This window comes from Nicotiana tomentosiformis, chromosome 12 (genome assembly GCF_000390325.3).
Source record: "Nicotiana tomentosiformis chromosome 12, ASM39032v3, whole genome shotgun sequence".
NCBI classification, from domain to species: domain Eukaryota; kingdom Viridiplantae; phylum Streptophyta; class Magnoliopsida; order Solanales; family Solanaceae; genus Nicotiana; species Nicotiana tomentosiformis.
The window spans coordinates 49,751,834-49,769,079 of record NC_090823.1 but is presented as its reverse complement, the minus strand read 5'-3'; the positions used below and the strand labels follow the sequence as shown (position 1 = coordinate 49,769,079).

At 37.2% G+C, this 17,246-nt stretch overlaps 1 protein-coding gene across 1 annotated transcript; it reads right to left on the bottom strand.

Annotated features, from left to right (window-relative positions):
* Window positions 1–5,613: 5,613 nt before the first annotated feature.
* Window positions 5,614–15,762, bottom strand: LOC104113137 (importin subunit alpha-2-like). Its single transcript, XM_009623239.4, has 11 exons — window positions 15,413–15,762; window positions 11,510–11,606; window positions 11,323–11,414; window positions 11,099–11,230; window positions 10,772–10,957; window positions 9,899–10,062; window positions 9,701–9,779; window positions 6,964–7,092; window positions 6,620–6,747; window positions 6,156–6,530; window positions 5,614–6,040 (listed from the first exon to the last, which is right to left on the bottom strand). Exons 1-10 carry the CDS (start codon window positions 15,620–15,622, stop codon window positions 6,158–6,160), a joined length of 1,590 nt encoding a protein of 529 aa, XP_009621534.1. The 5' UTR covers window positions 15,623–15,762; the 3' UTR covers window positions 5,614–6,040; window positions 6,156–6,157.
* Window positions 15,763–17,246: the final 1,484 nt, after the last annotated feature.

The window sequence follows — 17,246 nt, the reverse complement described above, 5'->3', positions numbered from 1 at the left end:
CAGCTCGGAGGTCTTTTATTTCCTCTTCTCTCTGCCCTAAGGAACGTCTAAGGGAGTTCCTCTCGTCAGTAACCCATTGCAGGTCGACCTCGTATCGATGCAGCTCATTTTGGGATCGAGAACATTATTCTCGATGAACTGCCACTTCCTACAAAGAAACAAGAAGCGAAGTTAACGAAAAATGAACATAAAGATAGTACCGACAAAATAATTTTAAAAGCTCAAAGCCTGCCGCAATCCGTGAAAAAGATCTGATTCATCACTAGCACCGCCAACGTCCTCAATGCCGGTAAAATGGTCATGAAAGGGATCTTCTTCATCGTGAGGCCCGTCTAGATCAAGGGCTCCCAGAGCTTGAGCTTCCCGAATCACCCCTGCGGAAAAAGCGGAAAAGGTAGGCGAATCCTCGATTGCTGCTGCCCCAAATGAATCGCCTGGAGCATTCTCCTCGGTTCGAAGGGGTTCGAGGGCCCCTTCGGTCATATCCCCTGCCCGTTGACTCCGATGAGATGCGTCTTCGATATCCGATAGTTCAGGGACTCTACCCGAATCTTTCTCCGGTATATCCTCAGTTCGAGGCGGAGCCTCATGGAGCATCATCGATCCAGCCGCCGATGAGGCATCGGTGGTTCTCTTCATTCGGACCACCAGTGCGGACTCATCGTTTTCTTCTTCTTCTTCTTCATCTTCATCCCTTAGACGCAGAACGGATTCCACGGTCAAAGGAATGACATTCTTGTTCGGCTTACGAGCCATCCTCTTCTTCGGTTTTGGATCTTCGAGAACGGAGGCTCTTTTCCTTTTATTTTCCTTCACCGGCTTTGGGACAGAGGCCGAAATTTCATCCTCATTGGACAAGGGCCTCAAAACCGCGTCTTTACCCAAACCTGCATATGGAAAACCTTAATATTTTGAAAACCACCTCGTTCGGATCATCAAAAAGTATGAGAAATGAGCTTACCGTGATTTTTGGCCTCCCACCGACCCTTTGACAAATCACGCCATGAGCGCTCGGCGTATGTGGAGGTCAAAACAAGGGCCCGTACCCAGTTCTTGAGATCGGGAACTGCTCCGGGCATTCAGGGAACTGCTACATCACAAAAAGAGGAGTATCGATAAGAGAATAAATGAAAGAACAAAGTAGAAGTAACAGCAAGATCACACTTACGTTTCATATTCCACTCCTCGGGAAAGGGCATTTTTTCAGTCGGAATCAGGTCCGAAGTCCTTACTCGAACGAACCTGCCCATCCAACCCCGGTCCTTGTCCTCGTCAATACTCAAGAACAGAGCCTTGGTAGCCCGACGCTGAAGTTTTATTAACCCTCCTCGAAAAAGTCGAGGACGGTATAATCGGATAAGATGGTCGAGGGTGAACGGCATCCCCTCGATTTTGCTTACGAAATATCGGATCAGGATAACGATCCGCCAAAACGAAGGGTGGACCTGGCCTAGGGTTATTTAGTATTGACGACAAAAATTAATGATAACGGAATTGAGGGGATCTAACGTGAAAGGGTAAGTGTACACATTCAAAAACCCTTTCATGTAAGAAGTGATGTCTTCGTCAGAAGAAGGAATCATTATTTCTTTTTTTATCCCAATTGCAATCTTTCTTTAGCTGTTGGAGGTGCTTCTCGGTTATCAAACATATATACCTCGATACCGGTTCACATCGACTAGGCACCGATGATCCTTTATCAACCTTGAAATCAGAAGTAAGGACGCACGCCCCAGGAACGCACTCCTCAGGCCGTGGTTCTACCGGCGTATCATCAGCGGCACACTGTGAAGATGAAGTTTTCTCTTTCTGAGGGATGGTTTGTGACGTTTTCGCCATTTTCGAGTTCAGAAGCGAGGAATAGAGAAAAATGACAAAGATTTGGTAAAATTGAGGAGGGACTTTTGCAGAAAGAAATCACAGATTTACTGGTAAGTTGGAGAGTACGAAGAAGAACTTGGGAAATTTGGAAGATAGAAGATGTAAAAGTGGTAAAAGATAAAAGAAAGGGTTATTTATAGGTTCAAGCGATGGCGGTTCAGTATCAGCGGTGGCCGACCACCGCCTGACATGCATTAAATGCCTTGAAAAACTAAACCGACGGGACAGCTACCAGATGCGTCATGGTCGAACCCGATAGAAACGTCAGGTTATAATTCGATCGAGTCGTTAAAAAATTATATCGTTTCTCGCCACATTCTTTCTGAGAAACGAGAGGACTATCTGTATACGGTCGAAATAGATTTCGGCCTTAGCACGTCCGATCGAGTTCGAACGATGATCTATCGAAGTAAGATCCCGAAGGTGGAACAAACTAACCTCGAGTTCGATATCATTATCAAGCTCGAATCGAAATCGAACCATGATGCAGAGTAGATCTATCATGCTGATAATCTAGAGACCAACCAACATTGACCTCGAATCAATTCGAGGGCTCGAGCCAGGATCGGGCTCGAACCAAGATCAAGAGCTCGAGTCGAAATCAAGCTCAAACCAAAATCGAGGGTTCTAAGCAAGATCGAGCTCGCAGACAAAAGCCGTTGCAATCCCACTAGAGAGAATCTTGGCAGAAATTGTGGAAAAACTGACTTATCATGGGCCTCCCACTGAATGTTTATTTTATTATGCTTAGAGCCAAATCCCTCCACTATAAAAGGACTTGGTTACCATTTCTGTAAAAACAAGTTTTCTTAGGCTTACATTGTAATAAAAGCGCTATATTCTTCTACAGTAAAGAATCGTTCTTTCAGATTTCTTAGATTGATTCTATTTGTTGAATCCTAAGATTCATTGTTCCTGACAACCTTATCTATTTCGTATTCTCTGCAATCTATATTTACATTTCTATTTATCCTTATATTTTGTGTTAAGTTACACCACATATCCTCGGAACTACATATAAATTCAACTCTATCTATTTTTCGGGTAAATACACCTCAAACGCAATATGATACAGTTAGTAAAAAAACAAAAACAAACAACAAGCGATAGATATAAACAAGCACTTATATATTTCATGCATCTCGCTTATATATTTCATCACGTCCATATATTTCTTGACAGTAACTGATGTGATGACAACGATAAATGGTATGTTGCCTTGTGAATAGGTAGATGTTTTCAGATGCGCCGCAATATAACCCAACAGTGTCACTCTAATACTCGCTTTCTTACATCTATATGAAAAAAATAAGACGTTTAAAAATGACAGATAAAAAACAGTATTTATATACTAACTCCGGTAGCATGATCGTCATATCTCTCTTCCTATTACCATCTATGACCTCCATTCTGCCAATGAATGTCGGACATCCTATAACATCTACAACGGAAAACATACTTAAAAATTAGCAAATAAGTGTATGTAAACAATTTAATAAGGCACAAGTAATTTACAAATAATCGATCATCACTAATTCGAGTCTCAATAGTTGGGATGTCAACAAATTGATGGGATTTCACAATGTTTTTCATCAATTTTCTTGAATGTAGTAAATATCAAGAAATATATCATGTGATCCCCCATAATCGGCAAATAATTTTCAGTATTAAGAGTCACCTTAAAACCTGTAATTACGTGCAACCTTCTTGGAACTTATTCTGATGTCTTGTGAGTTGTTGCATGCATTAAATCCTTCTGTTGGGATAAAAATAACAGTAAACTCATTATAAGAGTTCCGATCCACACAAGTGAAATAAATATATAATGAATAAGACAGATGAAGATTCGTGGAATAAACAGTGGAAGAACCAATGAAAAGAATCAAAATAATAAATCATGGAACAACCGAATATAGTAGAATCAAAATAAAATTAGAATATATACATCCTGATCAATAAAAACCATGTCGCGGCTAATAACTTCATTATTGTTCTTCAAATTGACCACAAGATACGACATATCCTAGTTTGGCTAATCTTTCTTGGAAGGATTAAGGTCATCAAGCGAGGACGCAACTACCGTTTCATCTAAAGGCCATTTAGAAAATATAATTAGTTGTAACTATTTAAATTCCAGCAAAATAAATTCACATGGAGTTCACTAATACTATCCCTTTATATAGGCAATGCAAAGGAGACAACAAAGATAATAATTTTATGTATTTAACACAACAATGCAAAAGTAATTAATGAATACGAGGAACTCAAAAGATCATTACGTTAGTAAAGATGAAATGCTTTAGGGAGTAGTTTCAAGTTGGGTTTCAAAATTAGTTTACAATAAAAAACGAAATTAAAAATAAAATAAAATTGCCAATACAAATTGGGGAGTAGTTTCAAGTTGGAGTTTTAAGATAAAATAAATTACATTTCTAACTAAAAAACTTTTTGAATTTTTAAATTTTAAATTAATTGGTTACTCTATTTGAATTAAAAAATATAGATATCTTATAATTAGCTACAATAAGAAAAATAAAAAAAACTACCCATTCAAATTGGGAAATAGTTTCAAGTTGGAGTTATAGAATTTGTTTTTTAAAAAATGCCAATTCAAATTAAGGAATAGTTTTTACTTGGAGTTTTAAAATTATTTTAAAATAATAATAAAAAAAACTTTCAATTCAAATCGGGAGTAGTTTTTTCCTAATATACTAGTCTCTCCCTCTCTCCCTCTCTCTCTCTCTCTCTCTCTCTCTCTCTCTCTCTCTCATATATATATATATATATATATATATATATATATATATATATATATATATATATATATATATATATATTAGTTAATAATTTAAATTAAATTAAAAATAATTATACATATTGGTAGTTTTTTTATAAAAATAATAAAAAGGCTTATATCTTTATACTTTTGATGAATTTAAAATTATAATTTAGTAAAAAATATTACATTATTTAAATTTTCAGTAAATTTCAAAATAAGAAAACTAATCAAATATTACAATAGAAAAGAATGTACGAAAAGATGGGGATAAAGACAATTTTATGATATGTATAGACTTAATTAATAAATAATGAATAAATAATAAATAATAAATAAATAAATAACACTCAATAAAATTATTCATAAATTTAGACAATTGAAGAATTTTGAACAGTATAACATAAGTTAAAAAAAATATTTACAGAGTAATAAATATATATATATCTATATTATAATAAAAGAGAATTAATTTCAAAATATAAAAATAATTGACAAGTTAATAAAAAGTTATATTAGTAAATATATAGTACTAAGTACTTGCTAATTTAATAATGAGTAATAAGGAACAAATAATTTATTCAATTACTATTTAATGTGTATTCTTTTGTTTTGTATAGATCTTTTAATATTTCTGTACACTACATGAAATAATAAAATAATAACTAATATTTATTAAAATAATTTAATATATTAGATCATAACTTTATAAGATTAATATTCTGTTAAATTATTCGCGCATCGCGCGGGTTCTAACACTAGTGCTGTATTAGAAAAATGAATCCAACAATCACGTTGTCTTGCCGAAGGAAAACTTTTAATCGACCTGTGGAGAGTAGTAGTAAAAGAAAAACCACACAACCAGAAAATCTGAAGGCTATCTTATAAACATCCCACAGCATTAGAAGTATTTTTGCATGGGGAAGAAGAGAGCAGAATTATTATTTCAGCTTAGATTATACCCAAATACAACAAACTTTTATTATCACTCTGACAAGAACGCCAAAGATTCAAGACATCAATATTGCAACACCAAGAAAAAAGTGAATAGCTAGCCATCATTTTAAGCCGTGCACAGAGAGGTTCTTGGGAACGTTAACATTCCCAGCAGAAGATAAAATAGTGAAATAATAATAAACTACAACCGGCTAAAGCAGAGGAGGAAAAAACAAAAGTTGAAAGGAGATGAATAAGAATAGAACTAAAAATCTCCAGAGCAAATTCATGATTCAAGCTAACTGCAACAAGTAAAAAGATGGAACTGATTCTCCCTGGCATTACTTCCCACCATCACAATAAATTAAGCCTTGCAACTTTTACAACTTTCAAATTGAAACAGATGGAGCCAGTTTTCCATCACATATACTGCATCATCAAGCGACTCTGCAATTAAAATTTGATAAAGTAGCTAAAATACAGAAATAATATTCATGCCCCAGGAAACCACTTGGGCAAACTTTTTGTATAAACATGTGGACTAAAAAAAGCACATGCAGACCTTTAGTTGAAGCTGAATCCCCCAGAAGGCACAGAGACCTCGCCATCTCCAAACTGAAAACCCTGTTGGGGTGCATCACCAGGTGGCATTGTCTCGTCATCTTCCTCCAACCAGTATGTCTCAAGAATCTTAACTGCCTTTTCATAAATCTCTTGATTGTCATGGCTTTGGAGATTCTCAATTTTTTCTAAACCTTCTGCATCATCAATCAGCTGCGCATAAAGATTTACATCCGCTGTCCGGCCCAAATTCTTCTCAGCTTCACCAACCTTCAAGATATTTTCAAGCCCTTCAAGACAAACTGTGACAATCCTTGGGTCAGGACAAATGAGAAGATCACACAGTGGTTTGATACAACCTTGACTAACAAGGTACCTGCAGGTAATGATAACATAAATCGAGCAGAAATGTCAGCGTTTGCCGACAGCTTGTGGTAAACAGAAACCAGAATATCCAAATCTTACTTGATCTGCTCATGCGAACCACCAGATGTGGCATTTGAGATTGCCCATGCAGCCTCCTTTTTTATATCAAACTCCGCATTTTGTAGCAAATTAACAAGAGGACCAATAATACCAGTCTCAATTACAGACTGCAGCATAGATAAAATAACATAATCAAGAAGCACAAGTGGAAACAATAAATAAACATCCTAATATTGCCAAGAAAAAAGGGTCACGAGAAAGATTAATTTTTCTGTAGTCCAATTCTTTCTTCTTTTCTTTTTTGGAAAAGGGAGGGAGCTGGTTGGCAGTAGGGGAGCAAACAAAAATTAGCCATAAAACCAGAATTACACACCCAGCACTACCTGAATTTGCTCCCTGTTGCCAGCTGTGATGTTTGAAATTGTCCAGCAAGCTTCCTTCTTAATACTCTTCTTGTGATTACCATTCAACAAGTTCAAAAGACAAGGCAAAGACTGATGGTTGATGATACACTGAGAAGAAATTTTATTAGTAAGAAAAGTAAGCTTCAGCATTTGACATCGGACAACAATATACCCTTTTTTCTTAAGGTATCAAAGAACAAGATACCCTTTTCTCTTAAGATATCAGACAACAAGATACCTTTTTTTCCTTAAGGTATCAGATAGCACGACACCCTTTTTAATAAGGTATCAAACGAAATACTAAAAAATGGATTTGATTAGTTAGAAAAATAAGCTTCATTATCTGGCATCAAACAACAAAACCACAGATACACAACCATAGTTTAACACAAAAAAATGAAAAAGAAAGACAAAGCAAAACAAAATCACCAACCATCACAAGAAGATATGATCCCACAGATCAAAACCATTATGTTTGAGCATAGACATACCCTAATACAGCAAAGAGTGGCAAATATAATTTGTGGTCCAAGATGCATGTCTCAATGCCAAGTAATGCAGTTTAAAATGGGAAGTTCAGAAATCTCGGTGTGTCCAAAATCCTATATCTCTCTATTACCCGGTTCAAGGAACATAATACAGAAATATTTCGCCTATCATCAGAAAAGAAGAGACTGAGTTTTTTTTTTACTAATTTAGGAAACACCAAAATAAATCTATCATTTATCCCAATTTGCAACGAGGTAAACAATATCTCAACAGCTGTAGGAAGCGAATCAATAGAGATTAGAGATGCATGGGAATGTTCAACAGAACAAAGAAAGTAGGAGAAGAAAATCATAAACTAGCACAGCTACAAATTCAGTGGAAAAAATGGAAACAATTTACAGTGAAAAGGGAACCATTTAGCAACAGATGAAGAAAAAATTATGTAATGTTAACCACATATATTTTCTCAAGTATGCACGTGACAACTGCTGATAGATACCAACATTATATATTGCAATTTATTAGGTGAATATTTGGTCTGCAAAAAGAATAAACTAGGATAAGATGTTTTAGAATGAATCATCCTCCAACATAACTCCACATGAGGTTGGTTAACACAGAAAAAATTTCAGAAACATCTTCTCAATTATCTTATCACATTTCTGTAGTGCTGGATAAAGATTTAGATAGACATAATTGACCAAAAAACACCCCTGGAGGATAAAGGCAAACTTCACTAAATTTGTATTTTATTAAATTTTGAAGAATTGTATAATGTGAACCAAATATAAAACATGTATAACATAATTAAGAATTAAAATTAGTAAATAAATAATATACATTACTTTCTCCGTCCCAATTAATGTGGCACTTTTTCCTTTTAGTCAGTCCCAAAAAGAATGACATCTTTCTATATTAGTAACAATTTAACTTTAAACTTCCTATTTTACCTTAATAAACTAATTCATAGCCACACACTTCTCTATGGCTTATTTTAGACCATAAGTTTCAAAAGTCTTTTTTTTCTTTAACTCTGTGCCCCGGAAAACACCATCAAATAAATTGGGACAAAGAAAGTAATATATAAATTCTTTCACAACTACACTAAGAAAATTCAAATGATAATGATGGACATAAAAAAAGCCTAGAGAACCTAAGATGTCTTATAGATGAAACATATAGTTTTCTAAATAATTGAGAAATCCCTAAGGAGCAGCGGCGCAAGGTTCGAAACTCAATGGATAATGAGTAAGCCCCTCTCTACCTTCATCACTTAAATATTAGTCCTTTAATCTGCAAAAGGGTTCGAACTTATAATGTGCGCCGAACCAACACATCACAAGTTGCGCTCTTACCACTAGACTAAAGCTCTATGAGCCTTCAACATAAAACATATATGAAAAGTCCCACAACGGTACTATAAGGCATGGTGGTCACCTTAATATGGCTTGGACAATCCTCATCTCATGAGCTAACTTCTAGCTTTTGAGGTTAAGTTAGACTCGAGGTTCATTTCGTTAACATGGTATTAGAGTAGGACCCATCCCAATTGTTGTTTCCCGATGTTGAGCCCCCATATTAAATTGTCCAACGCTCCAGATATCCAGCCCTGTGCATGGAGGGGGGACGATGAGTCCCACATTGATGCTTTAAGGGATGGGTGGTCTCTTTAATATGGTTCGGATAATCCTCACCGCATGAGCTAGCTTTTGGGGTTGAATTAAGCCCAAGGTCATTTCATTAACAACATAAAACAATAGTAGTTTAGATAGAGCAAAGTTTAAGTGAAGGCATAAATGACTGTGTAAATACACATATATTCATTCTATGATGAGGCTCTTATCTTGATCTTATTCCCACCTCGACTAGGGACTAATTTTGCCTCTTGTTCTCGAAAGAAAGGGATTAAAACGAATTGTTCCCTTATAAACTTTTGCATTTCAAAGTCGGGACAAGGACTATGCAAATTTGAAATTATTTTACTTCATCACATAAACTAATCATGCAATATGTTTAGCTAGATTCAGTGAAAACTAAGAGATATAAAGTAAATTCAGAGCGTAGAGCTCCCACTTGCCATAAGCTTTGACTGATCCTAAAGATATTACCAATTCCTTCCACCATTATTAACTCATTGATAATTGTATCAAATGCAGAGAACAATTAGCTGTTGTATCATCAGCAAGTATAAAAATTGGAAAAATAGTAACATCCATCTAAATATTACCTGAGTTTGCATATCATCTCCGGTCACAATATTTCCAACTGTCCGAAGCGCGGGAATCAAAACCGATGGAGACGGGTGACTACCATGTTTAAATCAGTCAGTTAGAATCAGGAAATACAAAAATAACCTATATAAAGAAAGGAGAATTTTTAAGCGCTTCATAACCAAAAATAAACTGGAACAATACCAAGCACTTACAGTAATAACTCAATTAAACGCGGGCATACTCCAGAATCAATAACAGCTTGAATTTTATCATTTGTACCATCCGAGAGATATGAGAGCGCCCAGCAACCATCAGTCAAAACTTCTTCATCGGTTAAATGAATAAGTTGTTGAAGAGCTGGAAGTGCAGGCCTTGTCTGCACAATCAAGTTTACAGGTTTAGATATGCATAGAATCATCAACATTATCAGGTTTGTCCTCTGTATATCAAGTATTACTTTGAAATTAACGCACCCAAGAAGTATAAGTGTATAAATTGCACAAGTAATGACACATAATATTCTAAAGCTAAATATAAGAATGAGTACCTTAACGATACATAGTTGAAAATGATAGTTTTAACAATGTTGTTCAACAATACCAACAAGAAAATCACATAGTTATTTTATGAAGGTGACAAAGAAGCTTGCACTCATAGTTTGTTCAGAACCAAATACTATCCAGAAATAAAAATTGTTCAACTTGCTTCCAGTAAAAAGACATCTATTGGGTTGGCAGGCCAACTGTATTTAGACATCCGTGCTGGTCGTTAATAATCTTTAATAAAGTCTCACTGAGTGCAAAAACAAAAAGTTTTTCCAGGATTGAGCTCAATGCATAAAGCATGAATCGTCTATCAGCTTTTGAGAAAGATGTGACGGAACAAGCCACCAAGCAAACACTATGGATGAGCAAATAGAATTAGTTATTGCTCAGCATCAATGAAGAATGTGACTAATATGAACCATACACACTGTACTATCTGTTACAGCAAATCTTTATAAATGAAAGAGCACTTATAAGAAATCACCACTTTATATTTGCAATTTAGAAGAGTTAAAAGCTAATCAAGCCTTAAGGATCCACCTGATCAAAAGCAGGCTGTGGTTTGCCTCTGCAGAAATTTGAAAGTGTCCACGTTGCATTTCTCAACATAGACAGCTTGGCATTTGGATTCAGCTGAGATAGCAAGGGAACTAGAGCTCCACAGCTAAGGACAAGATCGCGGCACTTTGGGGAATCACCAGCAACATTTCCTAGAGCCCACACAGCCTAAATGAGGAAAGGAGAATATCCAAATTGTTCTCAATACCATAAATCAAACACTAGCATTCAATTAATGATAACAGTTCACAGAGACAAACGGCCATAAATAACTTATGAAAGTTTCAATTTGCCTCTACTAGTATATACCTGCTCTCGCACATCATCACTAGGAGAACCAAGAAGTTTCACAAAAATTGGGACTGCACCAGATTCAATCACCACCTTGGTATGCTCAGATGTCCCAGAAGCAATGTTTGTGAGAGCCCATGCTGCCTCAAACTAAAACCATTGAAGGGAAAAGTTAAGGTGTTATCGCACTACTTCTCTTCCCATAGGAAAATTCAAGAATAAGAAAGCAAGGTGGCAAACACCTGAAGTTGTGGAAAGTCGTCCCTCACAAGAAATTGAACAAAACGAGGAACAACACCAGCTTGAATTACTTCCTCAATTGGCGGACTCCTTTCTGTTGATAGTATGATCAGAGAGATTATCTGAAAGTCCAAGTAACCACAAGAGAGGAGTAAAACAATAACACAAACCCACAAAAACAATGATTACCTATCGAGAGCAGCTTCCGAAACTGAGTAGTAGCCTCAAGCTGTAGATTTCCATCTTCCGTCCACACACCCGCAACCATTGCTGGTAAGTTCTCTAGCTGCAAACACAAACGTTAATCAATATCCGCTATCCATTTCTATATTTGAAGGACACAAGACTGCCCTAACGCAGAAAAGAAGCTCAAAGAACACTTTGAATAAGTCAACACAGTAAACAAAACCATTTCAGACTGACCAATAATTCTTATATGATTCTCAAAAATAACACAAGAAACTTCTTCATGTAGAGAAAGTCTCCCATCTGGCATGAAAGAAAAGCCACATCTATCCAACACTTGACCCATCACTACAGCACAACGACTACTGTTTCAACCATAGGAATCCTCGATATCTGATTAGCTCCATATGGCCCATTGCTTTCCAATATTCAATAATATGGCTAGTGAGTCAAGCCTCACGTCCACGAGTCATCCCCAAGAGAGCTAGTTTTAAGTACCTTGGGGTCAATAATCCAAGATAACGGAGAGATTGATGATGATATCACACCAGTGTTGTGAAAAGTGCCCACTTCAACACTTAAAGCGCAAAGCGAAGCGAAGCGGGGCAGTTGGTCGCTTCTGTGTTGTGAAGCGTAGCAGGTGATATAAAGTGTGAGCTTCTGCCAAAAAAGCAAGAAGCGCGAGAAGCGACAGTAGCGACAACATTAAAAATAAAAAAGCTCTCTTTTTATCAAAACATCATCTAGCAGCATAGAAAATCAGGCGACTACGGTTCCCATTTTCTGCATTTTTCAAGTTCAAGTTCATCAAGTTCAAGCCCGGGTAAGTGATTTCTTCTTCCTCCTCCTCCTTTTTATTTTTCTTTCACTGTTTCAGTCTCAAAATAGCAGCGAAATGCTACCAAATTTTTTTTTCCTTCGGTTCTTTTTCTCTTTTCTAATTCTTCTTCTTCTTTCACTGTTTCATTCTTAAATTACAGCGAGATGCTGCCCAATTTTTTTCTTACTTACTGTCAATTTCCTAGAGAAGTTCTCTGGAGATGCTTCGAGGCAAAAGGTGTGTCAGTTCCTTACATTATGGCGATTAAGGACATGTATGATAGGGCAAAGACTCGGGTTAGGACAGTAGGAGGCGACTCCGATCATTTTCCGGTTGTAATGGGGTTACACCAAGGTTCTGCGCTCAGTCCGTTCTTGTTCGCCCTGGTGATGGACGCGTTAACACACCATATTCAAAGGAAGGTGCCATGGTGCATGCTATTCGCCGATGACATAGTTCTGATTGATGAGTCGCGAGCCGGTGTTAACGAGAGGCTGGAGGTTTGGAGACAGGCTCTTGAGTCTAAGGGTTTCAAGCTGAGCAGGACGAAGACAGAATACCTGGAGTGTAAGTTAAGCATTGAGCCGGGGGAAGTGGACATGGATGTGAGGCTTGAATCATAGGTCATCCCAAGTAGAGGCAACTTTAAGTACCTTGGGTCGGTTATCCAGGGGGGAGGGGAGATCGACGAGGATGTCACTCACCGTATTGGGGTAGGATGGATGAAGTGGAGGTTAGCATCTGGAGTCCTGTGTGATAAAAGAGTGTCACCGATACTCAAAGGTAAATTCTATAAAGCGGTGGTTAGACCGACCATGATGTATGGGGCTGAGTGTTGGCCTGTTAAGAACTCACATATCCAGAGGATGAGAGTAGCAGAAATGAGGATGTTGAGGTAGATGTGCGGGCACACTAGGATGGATAAGATTAGGAATGATGATATTCGGGAGAAGGTGCACGTGGCTCCCATTCATGACAAGATGCGGGAAGTGAGGCTCAGATGGTTCGGGCATGTTCAGAGGAGAAGCCCAGATGCTCCGGTAAGGAGATGTGAGCGGCTGGTAATGGAGGGCACGAAAAGAGGTAGAGGGCGGCCTAAGAAGTATTGGTAAGAGGTGATTAGGCGGGATATGGCGAGGCTTCAGATTTCCGAGGACATGACACTTGATAGGAAGATGTGGAGGTCGAGTATTAGGGTTGTAGGTTAGGAGGTAATTGAATATTTCCTTACTTCGTACCATTATGAGACCAGTCTGTTAGGGTTTGTGTTAAAGATAACTAGTGGCAATGTGGTGTCTTACTATTTCACTTTTCAGTGCAGGACCTATTTATTAGCTATCGCTTTTGCTTGGCATCTTTCTTCTGGGTTTCATGTTGTTCCTATTTTTCCTATGATTTCTGTGGTAATACTAATATTGTCTCCATTTGTCTTTTTATTTTCTTGAGTCGAGAGTCTTTCGGAAATAGCCTCTCTACTCCTTCGAGGTAGGGGTAAGGTCTGCGTACACACTACCCTCCCCAGACCCCATTAGTGAGATTCTACTGGGTTGTTGTTGTCTTTTTAAAATTCCGCTTCACTTCAAAAAAGTGAGCGTTTCGCTTCTCGCTTCACACTTTAAGCGAAAAGGGGCTTGTCGCTTTTTCTCGCTTCACGCTCTTCACAACACTGTGTTACACATCGTATTGGAGCGGGGTGGATGAAATGGAGATTAGCATCCAGTATGTTATGTGACAAGAATGTACCTTTGAGACTTAAAGGTAAGTTCTATAGAGTGGTGGTTAGACCGACTATGTTGTATGAGGCACAGTGTTAGCCTGTCAAGAAATTCCACATCTAGAAAATGAAAGTGGCAGAAATGAGAATGTTGAGATGGATGTGTGGGCATACCAGGAGAGATAAGATTAGGAATGAAGATATTAGGAACAATGTGAGAGTGGCCACCCTGGAGGACAAGATGCGAGAAGTGAGGTTAAGATGATTTGGGCATGTGAAGTAGGCCAAAGAAGTTGTGGGAGGAGGTGATTAGGCAGGGCATGGCAAAACTACAGCTAACCGAGGACATAACCCTTAATAGAAGAGTGTCGAGATCGAGGATTAGCATAGAGGATTAGTAGGTTACTAAGCGTTTTTCTTATCCATATCGGTAATATTTGTATTGCTCTAGCATTCATTTAGGCCTAGTTATTACTATATGTTGTTCTGTTTCTTACTCTTATTCACTTTATTGTCTCTTTCGCTTCGGTTTATCTATCGCTTCGGTTTATCTAACATTGTGTTGTTGATAATGCTTGCTGCTATTGCTTCTTTCTCATATTTTATTGTGTCGAAGATCAATCGGAAATAACTGTTCTACCTTCACGAAGATAGGGGTAAGGTATGCGTACATCCTATACTGCCCAGACCCCACTTGTGGGATTCTCACTGAGTTTGTTGTTATTGTTGTTGTTGTTGTAATAAATCAATTAAATATGTATAAAATAATTTTAAAAACACTAAAAAGGAAAAACAATATAGCTTCAGAATTGATGAAAATACTAGTCCAAATTCAATTCATAATCTCGAAGAGTACTATTAACTTGAAAATACTAAGTGGGCGTTTGGACATAAGAATTTTAAAATTCCAAAAAAAAAGTGAAAAAAAATTTCAAGTGAAAATGGTATTTGAAAATTAGAGTTGTGTTTGGACAGTTGTGTTTGGGTTGTTTTTGAAGTTTTGTGAGTAATCTGAACGAAAATTTTGAAAAACAGATTTTTGGATTTTTTCAAAATTTCAAAAAATTACAAAATGAATCTTCAAGTGAAAATTGAAAATTTTATGAACAAACGCTGATTTTGGAAAAAAGTGAAAATTTTTTGATAAAAAGGAAAAAATTTCTTATGTCCAAACGGGCTCTAAATCTCACAATCTACCTTAACATTTTTCTAGCTTCAAACTCTAACCCTAACGAAAAACATTATTCAACCGACAAGCACCTAAATTAGAAAAATACAAAAGGTATAAAGCGAGGAACTTAATCCGATCTAAATTTACAGCTTAACTAACAATCACTGCAGTAAGAAAACGGAAGAGATATTTACTATTGACCTTCTTTTCGACGGTGGTGTGAGCAGGAAGAGTAAATTGTTGATTAGGCTGAAGGCCTTCGCGGCGTTTCTTCTGCAAGTTCTCCTCTCTCTTATTCTTACGAATCTCAACCATGTTATCCTCTCTCCTCCGCCGACCTTCTTCCGCGTCCACCGCTACTTTATACCGGTTCCGACGAACCTCGGTTCTCGCGTTCGGCCTCAACGACATCCTCGATGAATTCAAATGAAAACCCTAGCAGATAGAGAGGAATATGTGTATATAGATACACACAGCAAAAGTGTATAGAGAGGAGAACTTATATATCTACAGGAGAGGAGAGGGGATGGCGAAGGGTTTTGATTTTGAGAGAGAGGAGAAAAAGGAGGCTTTTATATAAAATACAAAAAGGTTTTATGGGATGTTAGCAAAATGGACATGGATCGGGAGTTATTTACGGATTAAGGACTGATATTTGAATTTTGAAGATGAGGGAAACCTGAATCTGAATACTCGCCCCCGAAAAAGGAGAACGATTGGACGGTGTCGTTAAACTTATAGAACTACGTAAATACGTTGTCGGTTTTGAGTAGTTCCGGGCGGAGAGTGGTTTTAGGGGTGGGCATAAAATCAGAAAAATCAGAACGGATCGAATTAATTCGGTATCAGTTATTCGGTATTAATTCGGTATCATTTTTTTAAAAGTTTGGTACATCGGTACAATTCTCGGTATTGAACTTTTGATACTTAGGTAATAGCGAAATATTTAAGTAGCTCACCCGTACTTCCGAGCCCACGTTTTCAAATTCCCATCCCAAATCCAACTTGTTACAACTTACCCTAGCCTAGTAAGACTAAGCTCAGTCCCTAGGTCTCAGATTTCCCTTACTCAATTACTCCCTTTTTTCCTTATTTCTAATGGTAGGACCCTATGTTTCTCTCAAAAAAATAGCTGATGCGAGTTGCGACTGCCGATTTTGCGACAGAGACAATTTTAAGTTTCAACTTTCACAACCTCGAGGACATGACTCTTCTCCTCGGTGACTATTCCTCATTCTTTAATCTTCAATTCTTTAACAGGTTTGGTATTATCTTGTACTGTAGTCATAAATCACATAGATGCATGCAATGATGCTCTTCTGTAATAATTAATAAACATTCAAAATTAAAGGAAAAGAGAAAAATTCACAGTATCATGCTTTGCAGTTAGATACAAAGAGAAAAAGTGTAATCTCCTTTTTTCTTTCCTTCAAGAATAAATAGGGAGAATATTTGTAGTAACACTTCTTTTAAAAGAAATCAAGCCGAAGCGAGACAGATAGATGATCTAAGTCTAGCCATCTCGTTGTATAGGGGTAAAATATGATATGACACGTGGCTGACTAAAAAGAGGACACGTAGAATCCAAGATGAGATAGCTGAGGACGGAACGCAGCCACTCTGCTTGTCACCGGAAAGGATAACGTTCGTAAAGGTGTATTAAATGCTATGCGTCCAGTAGCATTTACTAAGGAATATTCTGCAGTATTAAGAGCGACGGTCCGTTACAGAGAATTTGGCATTTATGTTCACCGTTACATCTTCATCAATGACCCTCATAATTGACATTAAAGGAGGGCACGATCCTAGGACTTTTTTCCCTAGACATAGTTATAAATAGTGAGCTCAGTTACCATTGTAAAGGACACGATTTTTCTGGCTAAACTTACATTCTATTCTATACAAAATTTTATACAATTTTACTTATTGCTTTTTAATCTCATCATGACTATGTCCGAAAACCGTGTTCACTGAATCACCATTTTTTGCTATTTCACCTACATTCTAAGGCTAAGTATTGTATATTTCTTCTATT